We start from the raw sequence: 13141 nt of genomic DNA, 5'->3' as shown, positions 1-13141 counted from the left end.
TCTTTTTATTTTTATTTTTTTTTAAACCCTGACACCATTTGATGTGTGGACTTCAGTCCATGGATTGCTTCTTCTCTTGTGGAGGATTCTTCCTCTGTGTGTTTCCAGCAAACCAATCACCTCTACCCACTGGTTACAGCTCTGCTGGAGGTGCAAGACAAACCTCAAGCTCACCTTTCCACTGCTGCCTCCCTATGTCCTCCCTCCAACCCACCCTCCTCCAACCCTTGCGTGCTCCCTGCAGCCTCACTGATGGATGCTGCTACCTCCATGGGGCCATTTCTGCTTCAAAGAGTTTTAAACTTGTGGGTTTAAACTTTTTTGAATTGCACAGCCCCTGGGGGTTTCCAGTGAAGGCAAGATTTCTGCACCAGTAACTCAAGCTTACTGACAATCTTGTTTGTTTTAACTTTTCCATTGCTCTTTCAGACTTGCAAGGAATAGTGAAGGGGCTAATAGGAAGCCACAGCTAGGGAGTGAAAAACATAAATGTGAAAGATCAGGATTTGCTTGTGTGAATAAACACAAAAGTAGCTTCTGCTGCTCCCTTAGCCGTCCATTTCACACACACAAATCCAGTGCTGCTTGCCACCATAATCGACACAAGCTCTTTCTGTTTAGTCCATGTCTTTTTCTGACTCAAACCAAAAATAACAATGTGGGCATTTATACAGTCTCAAAATACAGTAAACTAGATTTACTGTCTTGGAGCTAAATGTTCCAAGTACAGCTGTAAATTCTACCTCTATTTTGAAACTACATATCTTGAAATCTCTGACACCCACCTTATGCTTTGGATCCAGCTAAGGGCTGCAAGTCATTTATAACAGAACAAAAATTAATTTTACTTTACTTGTTGGATATAATACGTAGTCTAAACATGACAGTTTGATTACCTCCCCACAGACATTTCAGGATGACACCTGGTCTGTAGAAAATTAACCAAACCCTGTGACCTTCCTAATTATTCTGACTTATTTCAGTTTCAATAAAAGAAGTGCAACACTGATGCTGGGATGGACATAGGGTCCCCACAAAGAAGAATCTAGACTGCTACAACTACAGGAATGAACAAAAGGGAAAAGCACAACTGAAAGCTGATGGGCTTTTTTCTTTAAGTACAGAATTTTGCAAGCTCATAGAGTTTTTGTTTCTGAAAGCTGTGCAAACATCTACCATACCACACTTTCTTTCTCCATTTCCAATACCGCAAGAAGAACTAGGATTTGATGAGTTTAAGAAAAAGCCAACGATATAAATAACAATGCATTCCTCATTACCGTCTTGGTTTTGCCACTGGGTTTACTATCGTTTCCATGGGAAAACCACACACAAATTGTAGGTATTCTGCAAGCTACAAATACAGAGTAACTTTTTTTTGTATGGGAGCAAATCAAAATCTTGGCAGTAAACACACAAGATTACATACAAGGGTTGTACAAAAAATCACACCTTACGTTTTTGTGTTAAACATAACAAGTAGCTTATGTTCTGTTATAAGAACATGTGTAATATAACAAATGTGACTCAGGGAAAATTAGCACACAAATAAGGACTGCTGAAATTAAACAAGGAAAAGGAAAGCTAAACTTTAAGACCAGAAAACGAGAAAACCCTGACTATTTTCAGTGTCTTTTTAGCTCACTAATTTTATGTCATGAGCTAGAACTATGATTGAGACATGCAGTCTCAATCCAAAATTATAGGTGAGCACCTGCACTGCTATTTAAAACCTCAGGTTTTCAACTCCTAACCTTCTTAGTTTACGTAAATTTAAGCATGTCCTGAAGGTATCACAGCAGTGCTCCAGATACCTTACAGCAAAATAAGACCCAGTGCACCATAAATTCCTCCACAGCAAAAGTCCATAATCTGTACTTTCTTGCTGTTTATAATACACTGGGGTTGGTACTGTGAGAAACTAAGTTGTGTTTTTGCAGTAGAGAACTAATTTTCTGTATTCCAAGGTAGTTGTGTAGTCATAACAAGGAGAAATGCTAAGTAGATAAGTGGACAGTAGAAGGCCTCACTGTTCCAAAATAAGGTAGAAGCTTGAGAAAAACAGGATGAGCAGTGTGGGAACAGTAAAACAAAGATCACAGGTTCTCAAAACATAAGAAAGGGGAAAAAAATGAAAAGGGAGAAATTAAAGGGTTGAAAAAAAAGAAAAAATGTACATATATGGTATAGAGGAGCGTTGAGTAGCTTGTGAACCTGTAGTACTCAGGCAATGAGGAAACAGGGGAGGTGATCAGGTGTCGGGTAATAGGGAATAAAAGGTTATGATTTGCTTACTAAGATGCGCTCCTAATTGGCAAGACACCTGCCATTGCAATCGCGAATAAAATAGCTTCACAGAAGATCCTGTCTGAAGAAAATTGAGATTTTTCTCACAATACCTGATAAAGGCTCGCAGGCATTACACTGGTACAAAGAAAGATGGAACGAAATTAAATATTGCAAACTACCAACATGAATACAGTGGCAACGTAATCGAAGAGACAGAGATTTCAGGAGGAGATATACACCAGGAAGTCCACCACTAACCAAAAACAACTTGCAGTGTAAAGGAAGCTTTGATAAAGTTCTCAACATCTCTCACTCTCCAGCTTCATATACACGGTGAGCTGCATTTACACACAGTGGAAGCCCACAGCAGTAACCCTTCATTACACTAGACATGGGTGAAACAGGCAGCTTCAACTAGAAGGCTATTCAAAAAAAAAAACAACCCAGACTGAAGAGCCCACAGCAAGAAATGAGTGAAGACAACCTATGAGTGCCTGGGCTGGCACCCACCTTGTAGAGCAGTGGCCTGTTCCAGAGGTACTTTCTGAAGAGCCCCACGTCTGACTCCAGCAAGTGCTCTGCCGTGTGGTCCAAAGTCAGCGTCAGGGCCGCCGCCGAGCGAACAAAGCGCACGCAGGCACCCTCGCCGATCTCCGCTGTGGAAATGTCAGGCGAGCGGCTGCCCTGGGAACTGGAAAAAACACGCTCCTTGAGCCAGGGGAGATGCTCTGCGCGCAGGTAGGGTGAAAATACAATCGCAGCGCCATTCCCGCTCCCCTGTAGTACAGCCCGCCAGCATCCCAGCACGCTCGCTGCAAAATCCTGAGGCAAAAAAAAGCCTGAAACATCCACTGAAAACACAGCTGGGCAAACAAATACTTACCAAGGACTCCTTTCAGGACTAGGAATCTTCTAGCGATTGGCATGGAAAAAACAAAGACTGCTCTAGAAGTGGTGGTTAGTCACTAATAAAACAAGCCAGTGAGAGCAAGCTGTGACAATACCTATTTCTCCTAATTGCTGTCAATTAGCAGTAGTACCTTTTCCTGTTACTGTTGCCATATATAGCAGTAGGACATGACTGGCAGCTAGCAGATTTGTTATCCCATCACAGAGAGAAAAACAGAAAGTGTCTCAAGGGAATACAGCATTGTTTGGACATTACAAACAATTCATAACGTACTGTACTGCTGTTTTAGGTATTTTTTTCAGACAAACTGAAATGCGCATAATTCTCACATCAACTATACGCTGCACTGAACTGGGACTGAAAGAGCCCCACTCAAAAAAAAAAATAGAAAAAGTAAAGTATTCAAATTCTGGCGTATTTCCCCATATTTGCAAAGAAAACCAACAGTAAGAAGGGCTCCTGGCACTGAGCATTTGGCACTGAGAGACACACACATCAGGCAGAACCGCAGGTCAGTGCAGGGGAAGCTCCTGACAGCTGAGGCGTGCCAGAAAGCACTTGTCCTTGAAGTCATCTGTCGGTCTGGAGGAAGTCTGGTGAAAACACAGTCATCACTGGAGCGCTGGGTGTGCTACCCTCTCCCTTAATTACAACCTGAGACTTTACAAAGGCCACAAAGTTGCCCAAAGCCTTTGTGAAAGTCACGTCTCTGCACCTGTGTGCCCCCCCATATGCATTTTAAGGGATGCCTTTACTTGTCAGCAGCTGGTGTGGGCCCAGCTAACCCAAAGCCTTTTCAGCTTCTCATGCTGCCCTGCCAGCGAGGAGTCTGGGGGTGCACAAGGAGCTGGGAGGGGACACAGCCAGGACAGCTGGCCCAAGGGGGCCAGACGGGTGTCCCATGCCACATGGCGTCATGCTGGACAATAGGAATGGGGGAGTTGGCCTGGGGGTCTGTCACTGCTCAGGGTCTGGCTGGGCATCAGTCAGCAGGTGGTGAGTGACTGCATTGCACTTCACTTGTTTTATACATATATTTTATTATTATTATTATGTTCCCTTCCTTTTCTGTCCTATTAAACTATCTTTACCTCAGACCAAGTGTTTTACCTTTTTTTTTCTGATTCTCTCCCCCATTCCACTGCAGGGAAATGAGTGAATGGCTGCGTGTTGCTGTGCTGCCTGCCAGGTTAAACCACAACAAACTCCCGTCAGACAAGTGTGTTTTCTAACAAGTCCAGGAAAAGGATTATTTGTTATTTAATAATTTCCTTTTACCTCTCTCATGAATCCAAAATCATGAAATGCTAGAATACAAACTCTAAGGCTACAAATTAACGTTTTATGCTATTTACACGACAGCTGTAAATCACGACAGTAGCTTAAAATCACGCAAGTGCATATGTTGATACTAACACTGTTAATGGATTTGCAAATGTGATGAAGGATACACATCATAATCTTGGTTTACTTGTAAACAAAAGTTTTCCACTTGAAGTGGTAATAAAGACAAGAAGTAACAGAAACCAACACAAGACAGAATCATAGGCAAGTCTTTTGAGAAAAAATTACTTCCCACGTTCCTTAACAGATGAAGAGTTTTTCAGGAGAAACAACAAACCATTATACTCACTTTGTGAAGACCTCAACAAGTTTGGAGTGCCCATTTTGTAAAGCCAAGTCTAATGGTGTTGCTCCATCCTCATTAGGTAATGCTAATGCCAATGACCCTCCAGGCTGCGCTGCTAAGAACTGGGAGAGTTTAACCAAGCCTAATTTCATCACAAGATGGAGAAGAGTTTCTTTCTGTGTAGGCTCTGAAAAACACACACACAAAAAAAATAAATAAATAAAATCATAACTTAAAATCATAACTACCAAAACTGGTATTTTGTTGGCTAGGAAGCATCAAAAGAAACTTTTTTACTCTGAAGAAATAGCTCAGCTCAGGTTCAGACCCATTGAAGTATTCAGGCAGAATCCATCTTTCACTGAAATCGATAGAGTTCAGCGCTTAATTGCATCTGTGGAGCTAAACCAGGACATACAAATACTATCTAAGTCCAGGAGGTAAAGAAAACACTTTGAATTACATAATTTCAGTGCTTCTCTCTTTCTTCATGTATAGTATAGCATTCAGCACAAGGGATGTCCCAATATATACTACAGAAGATAGCTGAGGCAATATTCCAGCTGCTGTGCACAGCCTCAGCAACACAAAACATGGCAGCATGGCTAAGTATTTATTTTATTTTATTGTAATTAAAGTGTGTGATTTTTTGGGGAAGCCTGCTTAACAGCATGCTAAGACATCCATAGTGGTGCAGTGAGACATAAGCTATCACACCTGCGGGTAAAGCAGGCACAATAGTTCTTGTGTCTCTTTTTGGAAAGGTGGCCTCACCCACCAATTTCTCCTCTTTGCTTTTTAACACATAATCACCAAGTTCAACAGAGGCTGAAGCTTAAAATAAAGCAATAGACAACATGGACTAAATCATGTGATGCTGATTGTCCTTCACTTCAGCCATTTGCTTGACTTACTCCAAGCAAGATTTATCGTCTACATACATTTTCAAACACAAAGCCTCTAGTTTAAGGGCAATAAATGAATATTAGCTCAAGTGCTACTAAACATATTCCTTACATTGATATTTTGGTATGAAGCTAAATGTTAGAGTGTTTTCACAAGCACCAAGTATACGAGTAGTTAATGTACTGCTCTCAGAACAACTGGCTGAAATCTATTAAGATTCCAGTGATTTATGATACTCTAATGACATTTATCAGACCAATTCAATTGATTTTTTTTCTACCCTATTACTCAAACAGTTCAGAATATATTATTAAAAATAACATTGTTCATTGACAAAGGAATGTTGAAGCTCCTAAAGCACAGGTATATTTTTAAAAAAATCCTTCCTCACCCTTCCCTCCTACCTGTTGGCTACCCAATACATGATCTGGTACATTAACTTGCCCATGCAATATTTATTTTCTCCCAGGTTCCGGTCAGTAATGTTGTTCCTTGGTCTCCCCATTTCAGACTTCAGGCATAGCTGTGTCCATCTGTACACATGATCTGCTGCAGCATCTCAGGCCACAGAGCAAAGTAACAATCTATACTTTTTTTCTCAAAGGTCTGCAAAATATTTAAAATTTCAGTCTTTGGAGACAATGATTATTGCTGCAGTTTTATTGCCAACATTAATCATTAACAGAATGATTTAGAGTATTTACATATGTTTTAAGTGAGATGGCATATCTTTTTCAAAGTTTTCAAGCACATGCTACCTTTCAGTCTAAGCACTGAATCCAACTCAAGCATGTCCAGAATCTCTTTGATAAACAGGGATATATCATAATATATTCACTTATCTGTAGATAAGCCAACACTCAATATTTTGCTGACTTGGGGCCCCAGCTATAGGTAATACTTATGATTGGGCTGAAACTGATGGTAGTTGTGAGATGCAATAATTACACTTTTTGTTATGAAAAATACACCAAGGAACTTTTCCGTATATCAAATCTAGCACTTTTTCCTAAAATCAATATATTTTTCATCTTGCACAGAAAACAAATCACAGCAGAAAAATATGTTTAGACTTTTTTTTTTTTTTTTTTACATCAGCTGTGCAAAATACAAACAGCAGCATTTAAAATACATAGCATAACCATAAAACAAGATCTGTTTCTTATCTAGGGACCATCAATACACCCATTTTTTGCAAGGAGAGACCTAGCCTAGCTCCAGTGCCATCTGCAAGCCCACACATGCTAGCCCAGGCTTTCAAAGCCTCTGACCTCTATTCAGTCCACCTAGTCTGAAACACACTGCATAAATGGCTATGTTTCTGGAAGGGAAACTAAGGGATGTGTCAGAAGAAAGAAAAAGTGGGGGGAAAAAGGTTTCTCAGAAGAGCATCAGTGAAGAACTTGGCTCCTTTTGCTTATCTTCCACACAGACAAGCTCAAGAATGACCAGGAGGAGGTAGCATTAGAAACTCCCTTCTCTCTCCTTTCTGCTCTTGGGGATAATGTTCCCTGCTCCATCTTAGCACTGCTGTGTAGCTAAGGCCAGGGCCAGTGTCCCCTCTGCAGCCTGTCCCAGGTGTAGCAAGGGATGGCTGCTGCACATGGCCCCTGCCTGCGTGGGGCTGTGCATGTAATGCACACAGAGCTGTGCTCATGTATGGGTGCCAGCTTATCTAGCAATAGCCAGCCGATGCTGGCTGAGAATTCATAGCAAGCTTTAGGACACGTATGCCTAAAAATGAATCACCTGGTCCTGCAGGGTCTGGATGACTCACAAAGACAAGTGAAGGTGAGAGCCTCAGAGAGAAGCTTCACAGAAACCCACGCAGTGAGCAAGTGTCTAGCTAAAGTCAGCCCACAGGCAATACAGAGCATTAGAATCTCAGTCCAAATCCCAGCTTCAAACAGTGAAACAAAGGATGATGTGCCACTTCAGAAATGGAAGACCTCCATTCTACTTCCTCCTCGGCCAGATGGGACGTGGACCCACATCTTCACACTTCTTCAGGTCCCCCCCTTCAGATGGGTGCACAGCCTGTCTGCTCCATTAATGAGTAATTGAAAGTGGCTCACCAACTATGCAGAAGAAAATTCAAGGGACGCAGGGCAGAAGGAGACCACAAAAGCAGCAGCCTGACTCTACTGCAACAGAGCACAGCTGGGAACCAGACACCAGCGTTTCCATGTCTGGCATGCTTATATATACACGAAAGACTTCGAGTTTCCTGGAGATGCCCAGGAAATTTTGTGGTATAAAACACAGTCCCAAGGACATATTATGCGTTTCCGGACTAAAATGTTCACTAAAGCATGGGCTTTCAGAATTACTCCTTGCTCTTGAGCTCTTAAATTCCGCTGAAGTCCCACTTTAGACATCAAATTAGGACACTTTGGATGATTATAATTTGGCCATTTTTTTTCTATATAAGCAACCAGTGCATAAGCCCATCTAATTAAAACACATGCAAATGTTTTAACCAGTATTAAGTACACTAAGCATCTGATTATATATTAACCACACCCCAACCCTCAGATTAAAGACAGAAATAAAAGGGCAAACTCTACTCTGAACTCCACTGCCTGATTAAAACTTTGGCCTTGGGTCACTGGGTTTCAATGTATATTGTAACACTGTAATTAATAAAACAAACAAACAAACAAACAAGCACACACACACACAAACCAGAGATAAACTTACACTGGGCAAAATAAGATTAGGACTTTTCTGCTCAGCAAAAAAGGGAGCCCTTAGGAAGACTCCCATAACCAGCAGTAGCCTACTCTAAGTTCTGACACTGCAGCAAATAAAGTTACACTTCGGGAGGCCAAATCTTAAAAACAGTGTAGTGTGAATAAGTCTGCCACAGAAGAACCTAGTTTTAAAATTAACTTAAATAACACTTATTAATCTCTGTGGTCTTAAAACATGACTTACAATAATATCTTCTGTTATCTCACCACAAATATTCTGGTAACTAATTTTTATATGTCCAACCTAACGACCTTCATCTAACACTAGCCTCAGTTTGCTCATGGCTACCTTAAAAGCATGTTGTAGCAGAGCCAGCCTGGCAGTTCAACCAACTGTTTTCACAAGCACTTAGTTAAAAGCAGTACTTAGATCCCTCTGCAATGTTCAACTCCACAGAGTCTTTGCTGGGCTACCCTCCTACTACTCCCATCTGGCTCGCCTAGGAGCAGGCAAAACCTGATGGTGATTACTAACAGCTTCAGGATAGTAAAATCTGAAATATAAAGCTTAAGGTCTGCAAGATAAATAGAAAGGTAAACGAGTTCTTTCAATACAAGGAAAATATTTTTCACCACAAGGATGGTCAAAAATTGGGACAGGCTGCCCAGAGGGGTTACAGACTCTCTGTCCTTTGGAGGTACTCAGAACTTCACCCTGAGCAACCTGATCCAACTGATGCTAGCCATGAGCAGGGGGCAGGAACAGACCACCTCCAGCAATCCTGTCCATCCAAATTCTGCATTCTGCTATGGTTCTATTTATGATTAGCAATACTAAAGGGGAAAAAAAAAAAAAAAAAAAAAAAAAGACTTGATGTCCAGTAATAGGTTTTTATTTTAACTAGATCTGCCTGAAAAAAAAAAAAAAAAAAAGTAAAGTCCTGATTTTTTTTTTAGCAACTTTTTTCATAAGGATAGCTTCCAGTTTCAATTCTTCTCTTTTACTCCTCCTCTTCTGGCTCAATGTGCCTCAACGGCACGGAACAAATGGCATTTTCCCACATTTTTTCATTTTCATTTACTCTTCCCTTGAGGAAGATTTTTAATGTGGCAAAATGGCAAAACAAACAGAACAATAAATAAAAATACCACATCAAGAAACAAAAATAAAGATGTGGTGAAAAAAAACAAGTGGCATAATTCAGTGAACTTCATTCAGAGGCCAAAAAAATGAAGAAAAGCAGGAAAGAATGAAAACATAAGATTTCTTCAACAAATTCATATTTAAATGGTATAAAATACCATTTTCCATCAAGACACACAAAAAACAATTACTAACATTTGAAAGATGAAATCCTGGCTGATTCATACAAGGTTAGATACCACAAAGCAGGTGGTGCTGTAAAGGATATGCACTATCAGGACGTTGTTTTGCATTGCATCCCGGTTCTCCAGCCAAAACACCCTGTTTGAGTTACACTGAGTTGAGCCAAACACAATCTGTTTTAAACATTAAATAAATCCCTTTGTTCTTCCTTGCACCTGAATCTCTTCCTATGTCCAAAACAATAAACTAAAAACAAATATTTCTCTCTGACAGAAATGACTAAGCCCTTTCTGGGCTATGAATCTCATTCATTTCCTGGAAGGAGACTGAAAACTCAAGACTTGTGGCTTGAAAAGCAGAGGGAGACATCAAAACAGTCTGACAAATTCCAGTTTTTCCTGGCTTCATTCTTTTATGTATTACTCTTATTTTTTTTTTAAATTTTCCCCTAGGTACGAGTTTATAAAGAGGTCTTCTGTGCACCCCACTACTGGAGAAACATACATATGTGCTGAACTCACACGGCAAACGGTTTTGTGAACAGACAGCAGTGAGGCATGTTGTGACACCTAACCCCTTTCCACTTACTAACTGGTACATCCCCTTCTTCTTTACTCTCCCTATTCCTCACATCATCATCTGCCCTTCTCTACGGTACCTTTATTGAGTAAACTGCTGGATTTGGTGACCTGTGTAGATCCCTTCCAGCTGTAACTATTCCAATCTATTCTGATACCTTTCAACCTACTTCAGTTAGAGCTGGCCCAGGCCCAGGAGGTGGGTTACAACAGTCAGGCACATCTTCTGCTCTTGGTTTGGCCAAACCCAACCAGCAGCCACCAGCCTGACACTGAGGCATATTTGAGTGCATGCAGTGTAGCAGGACCATGATTAGCACCAAGCAGAAACAGTAACAGGATTTACAGTGAAAGGGAGCAGGGGAGGGAAATGAAAATGTCAAAAATGCAACAGAAAACAGAACAGTGTTCCCCAAAAGCAGCCTATAAAACAGAAAAGTTGGATACTTCAAGTCATTCTGTGAGAAACTAAGTTGTGTTTTTGCAGTAGAGAACTAATTTTCTGTATTCCAAGGTAGTTGTGTAGTCATAACAAGGAGAAATGCTAAGTAGATAAGTGGACAGTAGAAGGCCTCACTGTTCCAAAATAAGGTAGAAGCTTGAGAAAAACAGGATGAGCAGTGTGAGAACAGTAAAACAAAGATCACAGGTTCTCAAAACATAAGAAAGGGGGAAAAAAAAAAAAAAAAGGAAAAAGGAGAAATTAAAGGGTTGAAGAAAAAAAATGTACATATATGGTACAGAGGAGCGTTGAGTAGCTTGTGAACCTGTAGTACTCAGGCAATGAGGAAACAGGGGAGGTGATCAAGTGTCGGGTAATAGGGAATAAAAGGTTATGATTTGTTTACTATAATGCGCTCCTAATTGGCAAGACGCCCGCCATTGCAATCGTGAATAAAATAGCTTCACAGAAGATCCTGTCTGAAGAAAATTATTGAGATTTTTCTCACAATTCCACAAGACCTATTCTTAGAAAATAATTACAGAGCATTTATGAAATAAAAGGAAAATTCTCTTTGTTCCTGAAAGAGAATTAAACAAGTATAGACACTGTTCCCTTCCCTATGAGCCACAGCTAATTTTCATAATTCAGAGTGTAATTTTATTGCTTCTACTAATAGCCTCAAACCTAAAAGAGCACCCTTCCTCGAGCAAATAACTGTAGTAGTGACAAAGCTGGCAGCAAACGCTCTTGTTTCACTACCAGCACAGTTATGTCACCCAGACAACCTGACCTCAGCCTCCCAGCAATGCCCTTAAAGCAAACTGAGACACCCTCAGCCGCCTGTGTGTAATGCAGATGCCTTGCAGAGTCCACACTCCTGCACTCCCGCACCCATTCTGACAGTCAGGGGACAAAAGCCTGAGCATGCCAAGGATGTAAGAGTTGCAGAGAGGATGCTGTATCCATGCCTAATGGCCTTTGAGGGCTGCCAGCCCTGAAAAACTGCCCTAAGCTGACCCTACTAAAGGAAGCAAGGAGATATTCTCTGAAGGTTATTGTGGAACATTTCTCATCCAAATGAATCCATCTTTTCATCTTTTTTTTTTTTTCTGAACATAAAAACTGTGAGAGGATTCTCCTTTTCTGACCAACCTTAACAAGTTACTTGGGCTAATATTTATTACAGATTAGCTTCCTAAATTGAGCAATCCAATCTTCAGAATGAAAATGTCCATTACGAAAGTACAATCAGCAAATAAGCAGCTTCTCCATCCCTGTCCCTCTTTCCCCTTTCCTCAAACCCACCAAGGAGTAAGTGTCCAAGCACAGCACCTCCGCTGGGTCCTCAGTTTCCCCTGGCAGCAAACTGGCTGTGGGCCAGGTGATCAGACTGTCTGACTCTCTTTTGTGAGCAGGCATTTTCTGACATAGCTGTCTAACAGGCACTTATTACAAGTGAGGATTACCAGAAGGTTCGTGCTTTCTTGTTTCCTTTGTTGAACTTTAAATAATGTGGATAACAAGTTCTGACCTGTGCAACTGCACTAAATTCCTGAATTATTTGCAATGCTCCCTAGACAATCCAGTCTCTCTCTTTATCCAGTACTTTTTATGTCTTATAAAGGGAATACAAACACTTTTTCCAAATACCGTAGCTCCTATGAATAAATTATTCTTCCATCTTTCCATCAACCCGTACGTCTCTAAATCCTCATAAAAATGAAAGAGGTCCAAAAACACCAGATGGTGCAACAATTTTCTCAAGCCATGTGTCACTCAAAAGTAATTTTTTTCTAATAAAAATAGCCCAACAGGTCTGAAAACTGACAGAATCAGCAGCAATTTAGTCTCACAGGCATGAGATCCTAACTAGTGATGAATGATACCACCCAAAATCTTTCATAATACTGATACTAAAATGAACATCCTGACAGTGTCACGTGTCAAGACACTAAACAGACCTTCACGACAAGGAATTTCAGGGACATCAGGGAGGGAAAGAGGGTCTCCCTCTCTTTTTAGCTCCTTATAAATCCCATATTTCTCACCCAATTTGATCTTTTTGAGGGGGTGTCAGGGAAGAAGCATGGTGCTGGGGCAACCTTTCATTAATTCATGGTGGAACATGACGAACCTTCTTCTCCTCTTCCTCTCACCTGTCCAAGGCCCTCCTTCCCCAGACCATTCCCTTATCCCTCCCTCTCCTTCCCCTGCATGCACAGGCCTCCCTCTGCCACATGCAACCCATGGCTTTGCTCAGCCTCTTGGCACTGGAACAAAAATACTGGTACGGGGACAAGAAGTGGGTTAGAATATGAGTCAGTGCTTCTCAGGCTCAGGTGAAAGAGAATATGGCTGTGAGA

The 13141-nt window shown here is 41.0% G+C and overlaps 1 protein-coding gene across 8 annotated transcripts in view; it reads right to left on the bottom strand.

Annotated features, from left to right (window-relative positions):
• Window positions 1–13141, bottom strand: part of ARHGEF28 (Rho guanine nucleotide exchange factor 28) — a 126718-nt gene that overhangs the window by 78891 nt on the left and 34686 nt on the right. For all 8 annotated transcript variants that reach the window (XM_083819016.1, XM_083819010.1, XM_083819013.1 and 5 more), the window contains 2 exons: window positions 4833–5016; window positions 2800–2980 (listed from right to left, as the gene is read on the bottom strand). In XM_083819016.1, the coding sequence (XP_083675142.1) occupies window positions 2800–2980; window positions 4833–5016 (365 nt within the window). The remainder of the gene's footprint in view (window positions 1–2799; window positions 2981–4832; window positions 5017–13141) is intronic.

This window comes from Anser anser (assembly GCF_964211835.1).
Source record: "Anser anser genome assembly, chromosome: Z".
Taxonomy (NCBI): domain Eukaryota; kingdom Metazoa; phylum Chordata; class Aves; order Anseriformes; family Anatidae; genus Anser; species Anser anser.
This window is presented reverse-complemented; position numbering and strand designations above follow the sequence as displayed.